Consider the following 15,296-nt stretch of genomic DNA (forward strand, 5'->3'; position numbering starts at 1 on the left):
CAGGTGGCAAACGCACTAATCACTCTGTCAGTAAGTTGAGCCTGTGTTGCTCATTCCCAATAGAAGCACTTGTAGGGCTGGGGTGGAATTTTTTTGTTCCTGTTCCAAGGTATCTGAGTCCAAGTGATCGGGAGCACATGGTTTCTGAAACCCTAATGTGAGCCCTTGCTCTGGAGACCACAGAGTCTAATTATATTGAACAGAGAACAGCAAAAGTCACAAAGCCATTAATGGGAGGGTAAGGGGAAAATGAACACCCAGGGAGAAATTCAGTAGCTATTTTGAAAAACAGGAGATTTTGCTTCTTTGTCTCAATGACAAAGTCGCTGAGTCACTCAATCGCTCATGATCTCAGGCAACGCATTAGCTTTGGTTGAGTCTGCACTCATCCAAAAAGTGGAATGGTATGATGGTTGGAGAAAGCCCAGAAGGTCTGGCTCTGAAAAAAAAAGTAGGGATTTTGGGGGAAGGGAAAAGAGGTGCAGGACATATTTTAGAGCTTACAAACTGAAGATGAAATCACCATAAAGAGCTGTCAACGAAGCAATGCCTAGTAATCCTGAACTCAGGCAAAGCTCAAATGCCAGAGATGCCCTGAGATCAGGACTCTGAAGGGAGAAGATCACTTAAAACTATTCTATGCACAGACAACAAGAGACTAAGCTGAAGAATTTGCTTATGAGGCTTGCTAAAGACGCAACACATACCTCTTCTCCTCTTGTCAAAGTGTTTGAGCCCAGGTAAAGCACACAGCCTCTGAACACCATGACCTCATAGAAACCCAGGCACCCAGGAACTCCTGAGCCTGATGAGTATAACTCACAGCATGAGAGCCCTGCTGAAAGCCTGAGAGGACATTGAGGGGGTGTGAATACTGGAAATGCTGTCTTCTGTGAGGGTTAGACCAGCAAGGTCCTGAACAGCACATTTCCTGACCTCCTGCCTTCTTGGGAAAGCTCCAGAGAAACTGTAAATGAAGGATGAAGGAACCATCTCAGCTCATGGATGTCCTGAGTTCCCTTTCTCAAAGGATGGTGCAATGGTCAGGGAATACAAGGGAGCTCAAGGTCCAACCTCTGCTAGGAAGACTCAACCCGTTTCTGATTGACTCTGATGTTTTTGAGGCAAGAGAGGCCAACAGAGTTTAAAGTCCTGGGAAATAAACCAATGATAACAGCTGATAATTCAGCTTCAAAGGTTGGGTTAACTATTGCCATGTGAAAATGTTGGCCATGCTTTGGAAATAGTTATGTGGACAGACAGTGGAAATTGTCATTATTTTTACCAAGACCCTTAGGTCCACCCTGGAAATGAGGGCACAAAGGTACAGAAGGTGTTGAGACATGGAGCAAACACAGACTCTTCTAAGGTCACAAGATGAGTCAGCCACAGACAAGCAATTCATCTTTGCCTCTAAAAATTTTTCTACTTAGTGAATTTGGAAAGCTCAAAGACAGCTTTGGTGCAGATAAACAAACTTGTTCACAGTAGAGCAAGCTAGCAAGAGCTAGCTCACCCTGGCCCTGTGTCATTTTTCCCTCCCTGATTCTATAAAAAGCTCCCCCATAAATTCTAAAGCCCCATAAATTCCAGCCGAATGGATTATCAGACCAAATACTGGAAGCCTAGCTCTGTCTCAAATAGGAAGCAAAATTTGAATGTCGATGCTGCCCGTCACATCCCCTCAAACGCAGATCTTTCTCTTCTGCCAATCTCAGTCAGTTTCCCCAGACAACTCTAAGTAAAAGACAAAAGACCCCGTCCAGTGAGACTGTTCTCTTTCAGGCTGATGGTTGCTGCTTCTCATTCTCTAGAATGAGTCCCCTCCCGCAAGGCACCTCGTGCAAGAGAGTTCTGGGTAGACCAGCTACTTCATTTCCCAGACATGTTTAGACATGATAGAACCTCAAATGTGAAGTTGGCTTGGTACCAAGAAATAATAAGATAATAAATATGAAGTGCCTACTATAGCACCCACTCAGTAAATGTTGGCTTTTATTCGTCATTAGATAGGTTATTCAAAAAATATAAAAATTTTTTAATTGAAGAATTTCTTTTAAATTGAATTAAGAGCCTACCATGGTCCTGGCACTTGGGTAGGACCAATGGATAACAGCAAGATAAATATAATTTGACTTCTACCTTTAGGAGGTTTAGAATTTATATGGGAGAGAAGACACACACGCCAACATGGTGCAGAGTCAAATCTGATATATATTAAAGGAAAATATGAACAAAGTGCTGGAGGAGGGGAAATTCCTTTTGTCTGGTGAGGTGAAGCAGGCACCATAAGGTAGGGTCTGAAGAATGGGGGCAGCTTCTGCCATTCAATAAGGCAGGGCTGCCCTTCCAGAGGGAGGGAAGCACGTGAGGAAAGATCTGGAACAGGACAGGGCATCCCAGGTGCAGGGGTAGCTGGATAGAAAGAAAGATGAGAGGAGGACTAAAAGGGAAGCATGGAGATGGAGATAGCGACACAATCTTGATTGCTTTGAAGTCAGGAAATACCAGTGGGAGGGCTACAGGAGCTGTCTAGGTCTGAAGAAAACTGCTCAGACTAAAGCAATGGTCATGAAGGAACAGGGGCAAGCCGACACAAATCTATGACAGTAAGACTCTGCCAGCACGGTGGGTATTTGGGAAGTGAGGAAGGCTTGGAATAGCCACCTCCCCTGAGAGTGAGGGCTGGCACAAGGCCACAGAGGGTGAGTGACATTGCTCTGCATGCCCCTTGTCTCTAGAAGGTGTGTGGTTTGTTTCTCTGTCATAAATCTTGCCCTGAATACTATCTGGAGACAGGGTTTTATTGGAGGACAGCTGCATCACTAATTTTAGGTTTGTGCTAGAGAAATAGGGCAGGTTTAATCTCCAGGGCAGGGAGGAGTCATAGTGACACAACGCTGGGCATCTGTTCCTACAGAGGCATCCAAGAATAACTCTCCCGGGGCTTGCTAGCATTTGGAGGCTGACACTCAGTAAAGCTATTCACGTCCCCTGACATGTTACTTCATCCCTGAAAGACCCCTTCAAACTCTCAGGTTCTGGCATCCAAGTGGAGTTGAGTAGAACTCATTGGGGTACAACTTAGTTACTATTTGGGAAACGGAGTTCATGTGAGAAGGTGAGTAGTGGCAGAAACTTCCCATCTGTGTGTTTGCCTCTAGCTTTGCTGCCAGATCTGAAGCAGGCAGCCAAGTACCCAACAGCATTTATATTCATAATGAGGAACAATATTAAAGCACCTCAAAGCTTCCAAGATTTTTGGCACAGTATTTCTTAATGCCCCCAACAAACCTAAGAGGTAGGACTTGATATTCACACTTTGAGAAATGTAACAGTTTAGTTAAGAAAGGATAAATGACTAGCCAAGGAATCAGCCAGAAAGAGGGGGACAAGGTGGGTCTTCTGATTTTAGCACCTTTGCTCTTGTCTTGCTGCTGGAGGCTGGGGGAAAGGCAGAAAACAAGGCAGCTTTGGGAAAGAATTCAAAAGCAGAGGGAACAGACATTTATTTCGCCTTTGAGAGGAAAGAGCCATACGATGGAGGAGAAAGACTCCCCCTATCATTAAGCAAATTGGTCCATGAGTATGTACATTTAGATGAAACACACATTTAGGTTAACAGAAATTTAACAAAGTTTAACCGCTTGTGATTGTCTTATATATGGTGGTTTAGAAATCAACTGCTGGACATAGACTGTGTAAGGTACTCCGGTGGTGGTTTAAGAGCTAAGGCTCATGTATCAGACAGGGTTTAAATTCCAGCTCTTTCACTTAAATCCCAGCATGTTACTTAACTTCTTTCAGCTTCAATTTTTTTTTCCCTGTAAAATTGGGGAGAGTAATAGCACCTGTCTTGCAGAAGAGAGGAGAGGATCAAACGAGATAATGCATGCTAAGAGCTTAGCATGGGGCAGAGCACATAATAAATGCCATGGCAATGACAGCTCTATCGAAATGGTTGGTGGAAAAGCCTCTCCCCGATGGAGGCTTGGTTTTAATTTGGCATTTGGATCAAGAAGGGGAATCATCTTGTCTAACTTTTACAGAACAGACCAGAAATGCAGAAATATGCCCGAGGTCCCTGAAAAGTCATTTTGTCATCAGAAACATCCACCCCTGTTTATCCCTGGGGTTACTTTCCAGGAGAAAAAAAGCAATAGAGATGGCAACTAGCAAGAGTCTCTGAGAAGGGGGCTTCTGTGCTTTGTTGCTTACTCCCCCTAGCTCCATCTGAATAGGGAAGACGATAAAAGCTATCAGGATCCCAGAAGGGAAGGGCCTAGTGCCAAGGTAAGCTGGGAAGGGCTTGCCTAGAGGAGCTCTCCAAACAACATGGTACCCGAGTGAGTACTGTGTGATACTGGTATGTGGATGGGCCCAGGAGACATCACTAGATTTTCACATGATGTAGGGTAAGCAACCAAACATTCCTGAGCTGCCAAAGAGATACATGGAGACAATAGCAGATTAGAAGAGTCCTGGTGAGTAAGGCAAAAAGATATGGCTCATGCATTGCTGACCAAAGGACACGTTAAGACTGCATACGTCAGCAGCAAAGGCCCACACACCACGATAAAAACCGAAATATCCAAATCAAACATATTCAAATTGAATAATGGAAGTTTAAGAGGGAAATAAAATATAATTACAGAAAAACCAAGAAAGTTAATTTCTTTGGTCACTGAGCTTGTGACTGAAGTTTTATACTTAACTAAATGAGGATCCCTTGACGGAATTTAGCTGAACCCCATTTTGCAATACATTTGCACTTCAGAGAAGAGATTTCTCAAATGAGGCACATGCAACACCGACTCCCCCAAAAAAAGGTGGTCTGCAAACAAAAATAGTTCCCTAACCAAATTAGTTTGGGGAAAGGGTATATACTACATACCCATCTTGAATATTCTGAATGTGTGTTGGCTTTATGAAGGCTTTGAGAAGTCTTACAGTAAAGAAATATACCTAACTTTGTTTAACCCAGTACTTCTCAATATATTTGATGAGAAATTTTTTTTTTTTTACCAAGATATAATGTTTTTCACTCTAGGAAATGCTGGTGTAGAGAGCTGCAGGTGAGAATGGATGATAATGGCATTATTGTGGTTACCCAAGAGAAAAATAATCAGGTGGAAGATGAGCTGACGATTGATGCTGGGATGCAGAAAATCTCATGGCTGGTCATGGAAATGCTACTTTGCCAAATGACCCCATATATCTTGGAAATTGGCTGAATTTTTTTCTAATATTCTTTCAAGGTCCTCGCTGAGTCACTCCCATAAATGATGGATCTTATTGGTTCCAAATATCTCTAAAGCCTGCGTCTCTGACCCTTTTTTTAAGTTCGTGATTCAATTCTCTCCACTCCAGGAGGCAGGGCCAGGGAGAACAGGCTGAGTTTCACTTTCCAATCATAAAAACACATCTCAAAACTAGCACACAATCAGAATTTCATATCAGAAATTTAGGAACCCTGAGAGCATCATCTTTCCCTATGATGTCTGGACTGTCTTTTAAGGGCTGTACTCACTATGGTAGAGTCTGTGATTAAAAGAGATACCTGAAGGCTTCAGGCAAAAAACAAGGGCTTTTGAGTCAGACAGATCTGGCTGGATTCAAATCCCAACTCTGCCTTTTCCTAGCATTGTGACCTTGGATAAGACTCTCTCCACATCTGAGTTCCCTCATCTGAAAACGAAGATGATATTACATCCATTCAGGTTATTGTGACAATCCGAGGAAATGATGCATGGGTGGGGAGGGATGCGAGTTGAGACAGGATAAAATCACAGTACCATATCTACAAGGGGGAAGTCGTCGCTCAGTGAACTGGAAGCACCAAGAGAATATCTATGAGACCCCATATCTCTATCTACTACAAAGAAGACAAAAGTACTAAAAATTGCTCTGTACCTGATTACTCGGGTGCGCTTCTGGGTATAAGGGGTGATGACCTTGAGAAGCAGTTCCATCGCTCCATTAATTCCCAGCATGGCTCCCGTGGTGACTGAGAAAGACAAAAGCACACTAGTTATTGACCCATCTGAACCAAGCATTATTTTCAGCATTACAGAATGAGCCTAAAATATAGGGGAGGTCCATCACCTTTCTTACCAAAGGCAACTTAAAAGCAGAGAAACTCTATGGTCTTTTATCCCTGGCTTGGAAGTTAAAGATTATCTGAAAAGCACACATTATCTTCCCACACTATCTCTTTCTCAAAAGGGTCCCAAGCCATGAAATTATGTTTTTCACTTTCTGGTGGCCCATTGCCCTACTCCTTTGTATAGTCAATCAGAATAGCCAAGGCAATTGCCGAGCAGATTTTTTCTGTAAGCAGATCTTTGGGTTTCTGGCAACTACTTAAGTTCAAGCTGTTTCACCCACCACCGACTTCCTATATGATACATACATGCACACACACACACACACACACACACACACACACACACACACAGAGCCAGTATCTTAAAAAACACTTTCTTAGACGTATTTTGCTGTTTGGAGACTTCACAATGAAGAAAAGTCGTAAGTGAATGGGATAAGTTTCAATCCAACTTGGATTGACTTCTTTAAAACTTCAAGAAGCAATCTAATAAAGAAGATAGTGCCCTTTTTGTTCCACCCCGGTTCCAAGTTCCCCTACAACTTTTGCACTCGGATCACCCATCACTAAAAGGCTACGGCTTGACTATACCTCTATCCATTAGAATGGCAAAGGAAGAATCAGTTGGTCCTGCTCAGAGGTAACTACCAGAAATTTTTGCCTTTTTGCCCAATTGGATGGCTATAAAAACAGAGTGATAGATCTGAATAATAGAAAGAGACCGAAAGGGGTAGCTGGTCATCCTGGTGGCTTCAGTTAAGTACTTTGGATACAAAACTTCTCATCTCTGATGATGCCCCAGCCACTCTGCAATATTCCCAGCACCTCACTCCACTCAGCTCACTTTAGGAAGAGCTCTGATCACGTCAAAAATAAGAGGAACCCACAGGATACAAAATGGAATCTTGGCCCGAGGCAAAACTTTCAGTGGGAGAAGGAAAGAAGGTTATCTTCCAAGGTGTGACCCTTTTTCCTTTCCTTCACTATACTGTTGTAGTAAAACAGAGACCTATGAATGCCTTGTGCTTTGGACCAGCTTTGTTCCAGGAAATATGAGTGGAAACAAGGAGGTCAGGGAGAAGCAAAGAGATAAAAACAAGGGAGGCTTATACTGGCTTGCTCCAAGCCTCAGGAAAGGAGGAAAAATGAAAAACTGGAGTCTCTAATATAGTTCAGCTCAGTAAAGTCCACCAGAGAGAGACTGAGGCTGATGTCTTAGTTATCACCAGGAGTGCGTGTTCCTGGAATACCCTCTATGCGTTCGTCCCTCCTGAGGCTAGTACAGGCAGTCATTGAAAGGATCAAAATTCAAGAATTTGGCATCCTAGTTCTGCCCATCAATCTTCCCTTCCCATGGCTACTAACTCAGTCCTTACTTCTAAATTGGCAAAACACGCTGGAGTAAACTCCTGGCAAATAATTCAGCAAAATTCTAGTATTAAGTAGAGTTAGAGAGGAAATAGTTTTAAGAGCATGAATTCTAGCATGGGAGACTTTAGACTTGGAACTGAAAGAGGATAACAATAAAAAGTCCTCACTAAGTTCTTCCACGCTGGATGCCTGCCCAAGGTTAGACCTCTGGCAGCTCTATAAGCAACCTCACCGGCCATCTGAGAGCTGCCGAATGGTTCGCTGGCTGTCACAGACCCATTACGGTTCCAGCCAATTCCTTCTGCAGATAGGAGCTGTTTAGCAAACTTGCTGGAACATTCAACAGTGGCTAACAATTCACCAAAGAGACAGCAACCCATGGGCTTCATGAACTCTGCTTGCCTCTCATCAGTAAAGTCAATGTGTAGAGAGTGATCGTATTTTTTTTTAATATTTTATGGAACAGTTCATACAATAAATGTTGTCTTAGGAGACACATGGCCACCTCCTCATACCCACAGGCACATCTCAGCATTTTTCAGAGCTCCCTGCTGAAGGAATTCTTCAAGATCTCTATAATCAATGTATATAATAAGAGTAAGTTATTCATCTTAACTATTCTTTACGAAACCAAAATAAGATACTTCCAATCTCGTGCTGCTGGCAAGCTCCAAATGGGGGTGACACACCTTCTGCCTCCTCATTAATAAGAGTTGTCCTTTATACAAAGCCACAACTTCTCACTTAGATTTTCCTTTATTAGAGATGGGTTTGGACAGATTCTTTCAGCCTCTCTCAAATATTCTCTGATTTTCTGCTCAACATACATGAATATGAGTGGAGATTCTGTCTGTGAACACGGAGTCAAGCATCTGTCTCATTATTCCCTAGAAATACTTTCTTTTGATGGGTCTTCCATGCTTACTCATGGAGTTAACCAATGAAATATGTCCCTAATATTTTGTTAGTTCTGAGGATAGTTACGGAAAAAGGTCACCACCTGTTTACTCCCCTTATGTGTGTGATTCCTATTATTTCAAAGGACTGAGGGAAAAGATTAGAGCAGAGAAGAAAAACTAACACTTAGCAACTATTATGTGACGAACTTACCCGTGAACATGATCTTACTTATCCCAACCACCAAGTCTATGAGCTCTTATTACAACTGTAATTTTACAAAGGAAGAAGCTGAGGTTAAACAGGTTAAGTGCACACATCATATGACTCTTAAGAAATGAAGTCAGAGTCAAGCCCAGGTCTTCTTGGCTCTAAGCTCATGTCCTTTCCTCTAGAGAGTATTACATCTAAATAGTTGTCACTTTTGTCCTGTAGGAAAGGGGCTTCGAAAGGAGAAATAAAAGTCTGTGTTCTTTACACTGAAATAGGTGGTACAGAATATAATCTATTAAAAACTGTATCTGTATGGAGAGTAGAATAAACATGAATTTTGCAGTTAGAAACTTAGCCCTCATGACTTATCTGTATGAACTCAAGCAATTTCTTCATTCTTCTAAGCTTCATTTTCTTTTTTCTTAGCTATGAAATGCTGAGTCTACATACAGGATGGTTATGATTATCAGAAATAATTCAAATCAGGAGATGGCAAATAACATCAACCCATGTGCCATGATATATCAAGTTACCTGAAAGACTATGTTGAGAAGCATTGGGAGATAAACTTTGGTAAAGGATGTCATGAGCAATGAGTGATTTCAGGGACATAGTGGAGAGACTTGTGATGTGAGGGTCGCTCTTGACAGCTGTAACACATTGCTCTGTGCCTTGGATATAAGGACTGAATAAAGTCTGCCTTCCCCTGCCACAGGTCTTTTTCACCTTGTAGTACTGACAGAGAGACGTAGAGTGCTAAAATGTTTTAGCTCCCAAGGGAAAACAATATGGCTCTCTCACTTTAAGCACTGGCTCAAGAGTTCTCCATGGCTGAGAAGGAAATGAAGAAATAACTTCTCACCTCTACGGTCTCTAGAACATGAGGCTCCTCCTGGTTTATTTATCTTGTTGGGACTACATCTGTCCTCTACCCATGCCCTCCTTCCCCAAATGGCTTCCAGGTGTCCCAGCCCAGATCTGGAAGTCACCCCCAGAGAGTCACAATTGAGTTGCTTACCACTAAAGGCAAAGACACGCAGAGCCCAGAGACAGTGGAGGAGGTTCTGGCTGTGAGACAGGTTTTTCCTCGCCAGAATCAATGTCACATCAAGTGCTTCAAATTCCAGTGCCTTCTGTCCAAACTTTTTATCTATGAACACAGATCAATCCATCTTAGTTGTGTTTCACATTAATTCTGAAGGTTGTATAGTGTGTGGGGGAGAGGAAGACAAAGATGGTGGAGTGAAGAAGATTATCATGGTCAATGAGACTTTTCGGGTCTAGTAGAAAATGCTACTAAGTATGTCCCCATTGGAACCAGATGACTCAAAAGAGGTAATCGAGGGTATACATATGGTCCATTATTCTTCAATTAATATTTACATGAAGTCTTGTGGGTTGTATGACTTGCACCCCCTATATGTAAAAATGTTTCTGGTTGTCCTCAAACATGAGCTACAGTTTAGCTGGGTATAAATTTCTTCCTTTAAGACAGTTCCAGAAGTAAGGATACTTAAGTTACATAACATTCAAATGCATTGTGTGAACCTTGATTGGATCCTCCTCTGAACATGTCTGTAAAAGGCATGCTGGGAACATTTGAAGAAACTGGAATGAATATAAATATGTATGATTGTTAATTTTGTTAGATTTATGACCATGGTATTATGATTATATAGGAAAACGTCTCTTTTCAAAGAAATGCACTCAAAAGTATTTAGGAGTAATGCTATCTCTAATTTTCCTTAGAATATTTCAAATAAAAATAAATAGGTTAAGGAAATATGGCAAAATGTTAACAATGGTTAGATCTAAGTGATAGGTATAGAAGAGGTCATCTTTCTATATGGTAGAGAACTTTATAATAAAACATGAAAACATAATTCCAGAAAATAAAATTTTCTCCCCAAATTTCTCTAAATTATTGATTCAAATAACCTGATATTCAGTGTTGTGGGTTAGTCATTATTATTTTAATAATTACTAATAATTATTAATATTATTTAATAATTGGTAATAAGCATAAAAAATAAAGGGAAAAATATTTTTTAATTCTATGCTCCTGGCTCCCACTAGGGATAATATGTGACTGTGCCACCTGTCACATTTGTTTGTGTCCTTTCCAAAGTGCAATGCCCAAATCACCATGTTTGTTTTTGCAAGAATACAGTCACTACCAGATTCATAGCAGGTAGAAATAAGTAAAACAGAGACAACATCCTAAACCTCGTTTACCAATATTTATCTCTGGACCACAAGACACCAAAAGGCAAAGAGACTGTGACTGAACTCATATGACCCGCTTCCTTTATCAGAAAAGAAAGATACCTATCTGGCTCCATTCATGAGCAGCCAATCTCATTTCTATTCTGTTCAGGTCAGCCCCTGACAGCTTGAATGTCAGTAACAAGGACTACCATCTTTATTTAATGGCAGAAGGTGTAATTATGACAATAATAATATCAAGGTCCATACCTTGAAAATCACTGCCCTGGTGCATCACTCATCTCTCTTTCTCCTATGAAATCTACATGACTCTTGTCCATCAAGCTTCTGGCGCCACATGCTAAGCAGGCAACATACAACCTTGCTTAATCCTTACAGCAACCCAAGAATTATGTACTGAGACCCATTTTGTAGATGAGAGCCCAATGGTAACTTGCCCAAGGTCACACTGCTAATAAATGTCAAAGCCAGGCCTAAAACCCAGATCTGACTTCCCAGCCTCTGCCATTTACTACCAGGGTGTATATCATGTCTTTTCTGTCTGTTTTTGGAGTTCACTTGGCCCACTCTTTGTTTTGCTGACTTCTTCTTATCTTTCAAGTTTGGGCTCCAATGTCACCTCTCTCTGTCCACATCATCTTAGAGGAACATCACCTTTTCTTTTCCTTCCAGTTATTATCTAGTTAATTATCATTGTCTGCTATTATCTAGTTAATCTAGTTAATTATTCTGCCCTTCCCCACTTGAATGTAAGTCCCATGCGAAGAGGCCCCTTATCTGTCTTTGTGACAGTGATGTTCCCAGTGTCTAGAACAGTGCACAGCCCTGGGAGACATGGAGTAAAAATCTGTTGAATATTCAACAGATATTCAATGAATATTGGTTCTATTGGTTTTGTCTGGAACATGCTCATGCAGGTGCTGGCTGATGCCTGGGTCTCAATCATTATCTATGAAATGTAGAATGGACTCAAATCACAGCTCCAAACATTGAAAGGAAAGAGTATCCCAGAGCCCTGTGCCCTCAGCTGCTGCTGCCTGCACTGAGCATCAAAGATCCAACTTTTGGAGAACCTGAGCTTCTCGACTGTGATTTATGTAAGAATGCACACAATCGGAGCTTAACTGTTAGGACTAATTTGCAACGTTTACATGCATCCTGAGTGCCCAGGCTTTTTCAAATGTGCTCCAAAAATTTCTAGGGTTGTAGGGAGGTGTTTCAGTCTTCTATGAGGAAAGAGAAATGGATGTGCGGCATAAGTGGAAAGAATTCTAGACCCCCATCGTCTCTTCAACCAAGGAAGCTCCACTTCTATGTGACATATTGTAGTGAGTTGAAAACCGTGCCCCAAAATTCATGTCTGCCTGGAACCTCAGAATGTTATCATATTTGGAAATATAGTCTTTGCAGACTTAATTACTTAAGATCATACAGATTTGGATGGGCCCTCAATCCAATGGCCAATATCCTTATAAGAGGAGAGGACACAAAGAAAGACACAAGAGTAGAAGGCCATGTGAAGATGGATGCAGAAATTGGAGTGATGTGTCTATAAGCCAAGAAACACCAAGAATTGCTGGAAATTACCAGAATCTAGGAGAGAGGCATGTAAGAGATTCTCCCTCAGAGCCTCCAGAAGGAACCAATCTTGCTAACCTCTTAATTTCAGACTTTTGGCCTCCAGAACTGTGAGAAAATAAATTTCTGTTGTTTTAAGCCACCAGTTTGTGGTAATTCATTACAGCAGCCCTAGGCAATTAATGCATTTACATAACGAACCTCCATATAAGATGTTATTTGAAGAAATTTTCCATTTATTTTTAAAGTGATTGAAAACCTCCTTGGAGTATCTCCCCTCTGTCCCCCATATGCCTCATGCCCCATGTAGTCCATGCCTGCTCTGGGTCCTGTCCGAAGCACCTAAGTACCTTGGATTTGCTGACATCTACGAACCTCTCCTGGACCCTCACCTTCCAGGTGAGGCTGGGGCTGGTCCTGCCGTCACCACCAAGGTGTCTATACCTCCCTGTTGCTCCGCCCTGTACTCCCCCACAAAAGATTCCCAAATTGCTCTCATGATAACATCCCCAGATGCCCTTTCAGTCATCTTTGGGTCCCAGGGGTATGGGTACCTCGTAGGCCAACTTTGGCCAGCAGCCGGAAGAGGGGCAAGAGGATATCATAGTCTGGAAAAGCCGTCCTGGCTGTGTCCACCAGGGTCTGCAGAAGGGCTTCGCTACCACCCTTGCTGATCACGTAGCAAATCCTCCGGTCTGTGCCTGAGGGGGAAAGCAGAGGAGCGCTGAGCCTCAAATAACTACCCTCATTTCCTTGGAACAGAAAGCAGACCCCACAGCTAGAGACAGAACAAGGATTGGTTCATTTCACCCCAGAAATGAAAACTGTGGAGTTCTTGAAGCAACTTGTGTAAAGTTGTGCTATTAGGTAAGGGGCCAGGGTTGTGGGGTGGGGGTGGGGTGCGAAATGGAGAAATAATGGAATATTTCAGAACTTGCAGCAGCTGTAATAAGCGGAGCCTAAAATCTACTTTCCTGAGAATCTATTAAGTCTCAGTGTATCTGTGCACTTGTGTTGCATGTATAGAAATATGCATATAGGCTTATGTATAATCATATACTTAATTAAAGAGGGATCAGTATCCCCTCAGCTATAGGTTTGAATCATCTACAAGAGGGTTTGGTTTGATAGCTTATCTGGAATAATTTCATGGATGGTGTTAATGATTATTTGGTGCTGACCTTCAGTAACAGACCTGCGGTAAATATGGAAACAACCAGAATAATCCCTTGAGAAACAAACATCTAATCACACGTCTAGGGAGTTTGAAGAGTGTCTGGGGCTAGGGTAAGGTATATTGGTCTTTCTACCTAAGAATAGTTTTAAACATCTTGCCCCAGGACAAGCTCAAAAGCAGTGATTACATTTCAACTTGGAAGGGGACCCACGTGACTCTCTATGTACTTGGACAAAGGTGGCCAACAGGGTGGGAGATTATTAGCAAAGAAGACCCTCTGATTTTTCATCCTCTACTAAAGGGGCAATAATCACTACCTATTTCAGAAGGAGAACTCCAAGGTTTCATTCTAAGAGTTCCAGACACCACTGGACAAATTGAAGGCAGAAGTACCACAGAGGACAAGTGGTCTTCACCTACAGAGGGTACCTCGTGCAGAAGAAGGGAAGTCACCCTGCCATTGGAGGGCAGCACAGCCTATGGAAAAACCTCAGTATGAGTGGACCCTTCCTCCTGAATCTGTAATCTGAGGGTTTGTGGCTTTGGAGCGACATTCACTTCGGTATGGTCTGTTTGGCGATAATACGTCTTTCTAATGCAATGTGACTGGCTACATAGAAGTGAAAACTGAGTAAATGTTGGAATGTCCAAGAAGCTGTGTTTTCCAAGACCCTCACATGGGAATGAGCTAATAGAGGCGTGCCCCAGTTAACTCAGTTGATGCCAATATAGTCACCTCTGTCATCTTATCTCTGAAAATGTAGTGGCTGACCACTCTGCTAAGTCCAGCTCCTGCCTCATCTTCCTGTCTCCACTGGACATATGAAGGGAGCTGCCAATACTTGGCTCTCTAAATGGGCCACGATGAGGGAAGCAGGGGAGGCAACAGGTTGAATTGCTGAGGGCTGGAGGTCCTTGTCCCCAGAAATGAAGTATCATAGAATCACCACCAAGAGTCTAATTCCCTCCTAAGTTTGGATCACCATAGGGTGAGTGACAAGACTGAAGAGCACAAAGTACAACCATCCCATGGTGATTCTGTCTCTCACAGAAAACTTGAGCTGGAGCAAACCCCCAGGCTACATAGGTCCCTGGGAGACACTACAGCTGCATGCCTCCATGTCCACCATACAAGGGATGAGGGCATGGCTTACTCACCAACGGAAAGCAGATCTCCGAGGACCTGGAGGATGGTCAGGGTGGACTCCCTGTCAGAGGAGCTCTGCAATGAAAGCACAGGCAGCCATTTTTAAGAAGGAAGGTGAGGGTGCAGCCACTATGGAGAACAGTATGGAGGTTCCTTAAGGTTACCATATGATCCAGCGATCCCACTCCTGGGCATATATCCAGAAAAGATGAAAACTCTAATTTGAAAAGATACATGCACCTGAATGTTCATTACAGCCCTATTTACAATACCCAGGACATGGAAGCAACCTAAATGTCCAGATGAATGGATAAGGAAGATGTGGTACATATATACAATGGAATATTACTCGGCCATAAAAAAGAATGAAATAATGCCATTTGCAGCAACATGGATGGGCCTAGAGATTATCATGCTAAGTGAAATAAGTCTGACAGAGAAAGAAATATATCATATGATATAACTTATATCTAAGTTATATCATAAAATCTAAAAAAAATTATTCAAGTGAACTTATTTACAAAACAGAAATAGACTCACAGACATAGAAAACAAACTTATGGTTACCAAAGGGGAAAGGT

The 15,296-nt window shown here is 42.2% G+C and overlaps 1 protein-coding gene across 1 annotated transcript in view; it reads right to left on the reverse strand.

Annotated features, from left to right (window-relative positions):
• Window positions 1-14,967, reverse strand: part of AGBL1 (AGBL carboxypeptidase 1) — a gene marked incomplete at its 3' end in the record, with an annotated part of 388,115 nt that extends 373,148 nt beyond the window's left edge. Inside the window, exons 1-5 of the mRNA XM_024749339.1 lie at window positions 14,956-14,967; window positions 14,727-14,790; window positions 12,946-13,092; window positions 9,606-9,737; window positions 5,914-6,007 (exon numbers count right to left, since the gene is read on the reverse strand). Of these exons, the coding sequence (XP_024605107.1) occupies window positions 5,914-6,007; window positions 9,606-9,737; window positions 12,946-13,092; window positions 14,727-14,790; window positions 14,956-14,967 (449 nt within the window). The remainder of the gene's footprint in view (window positions 1-5,913; window positions 6,008-9,605; window positions 9,738-12,945; window positions 13,093-14,726; window positions 14,791-14,955) is intronic.
• Between the last annotated feature and the right edge of the window lie 329 nt (window positions 14,968-15,296).

Source organism: Neophocaena asiaeorientalis, unplaced genomic scaffold, assembly GCF_003031525.2.
Source record: "Neophocaena asiaeorientalis asiaeorientalis breed wild unplaced genomic scaffold, Neophocaena_asiaeorientalis_V1.1 scaffold201, whole genome shotgun sequence".
Lineage (NCBI taxonomy): Eukaryota > Metazoa > Chordata > Mammalia > Artiodactyla > Phocoenidae > Neophocaena > Neophocaena asiaeorientalis.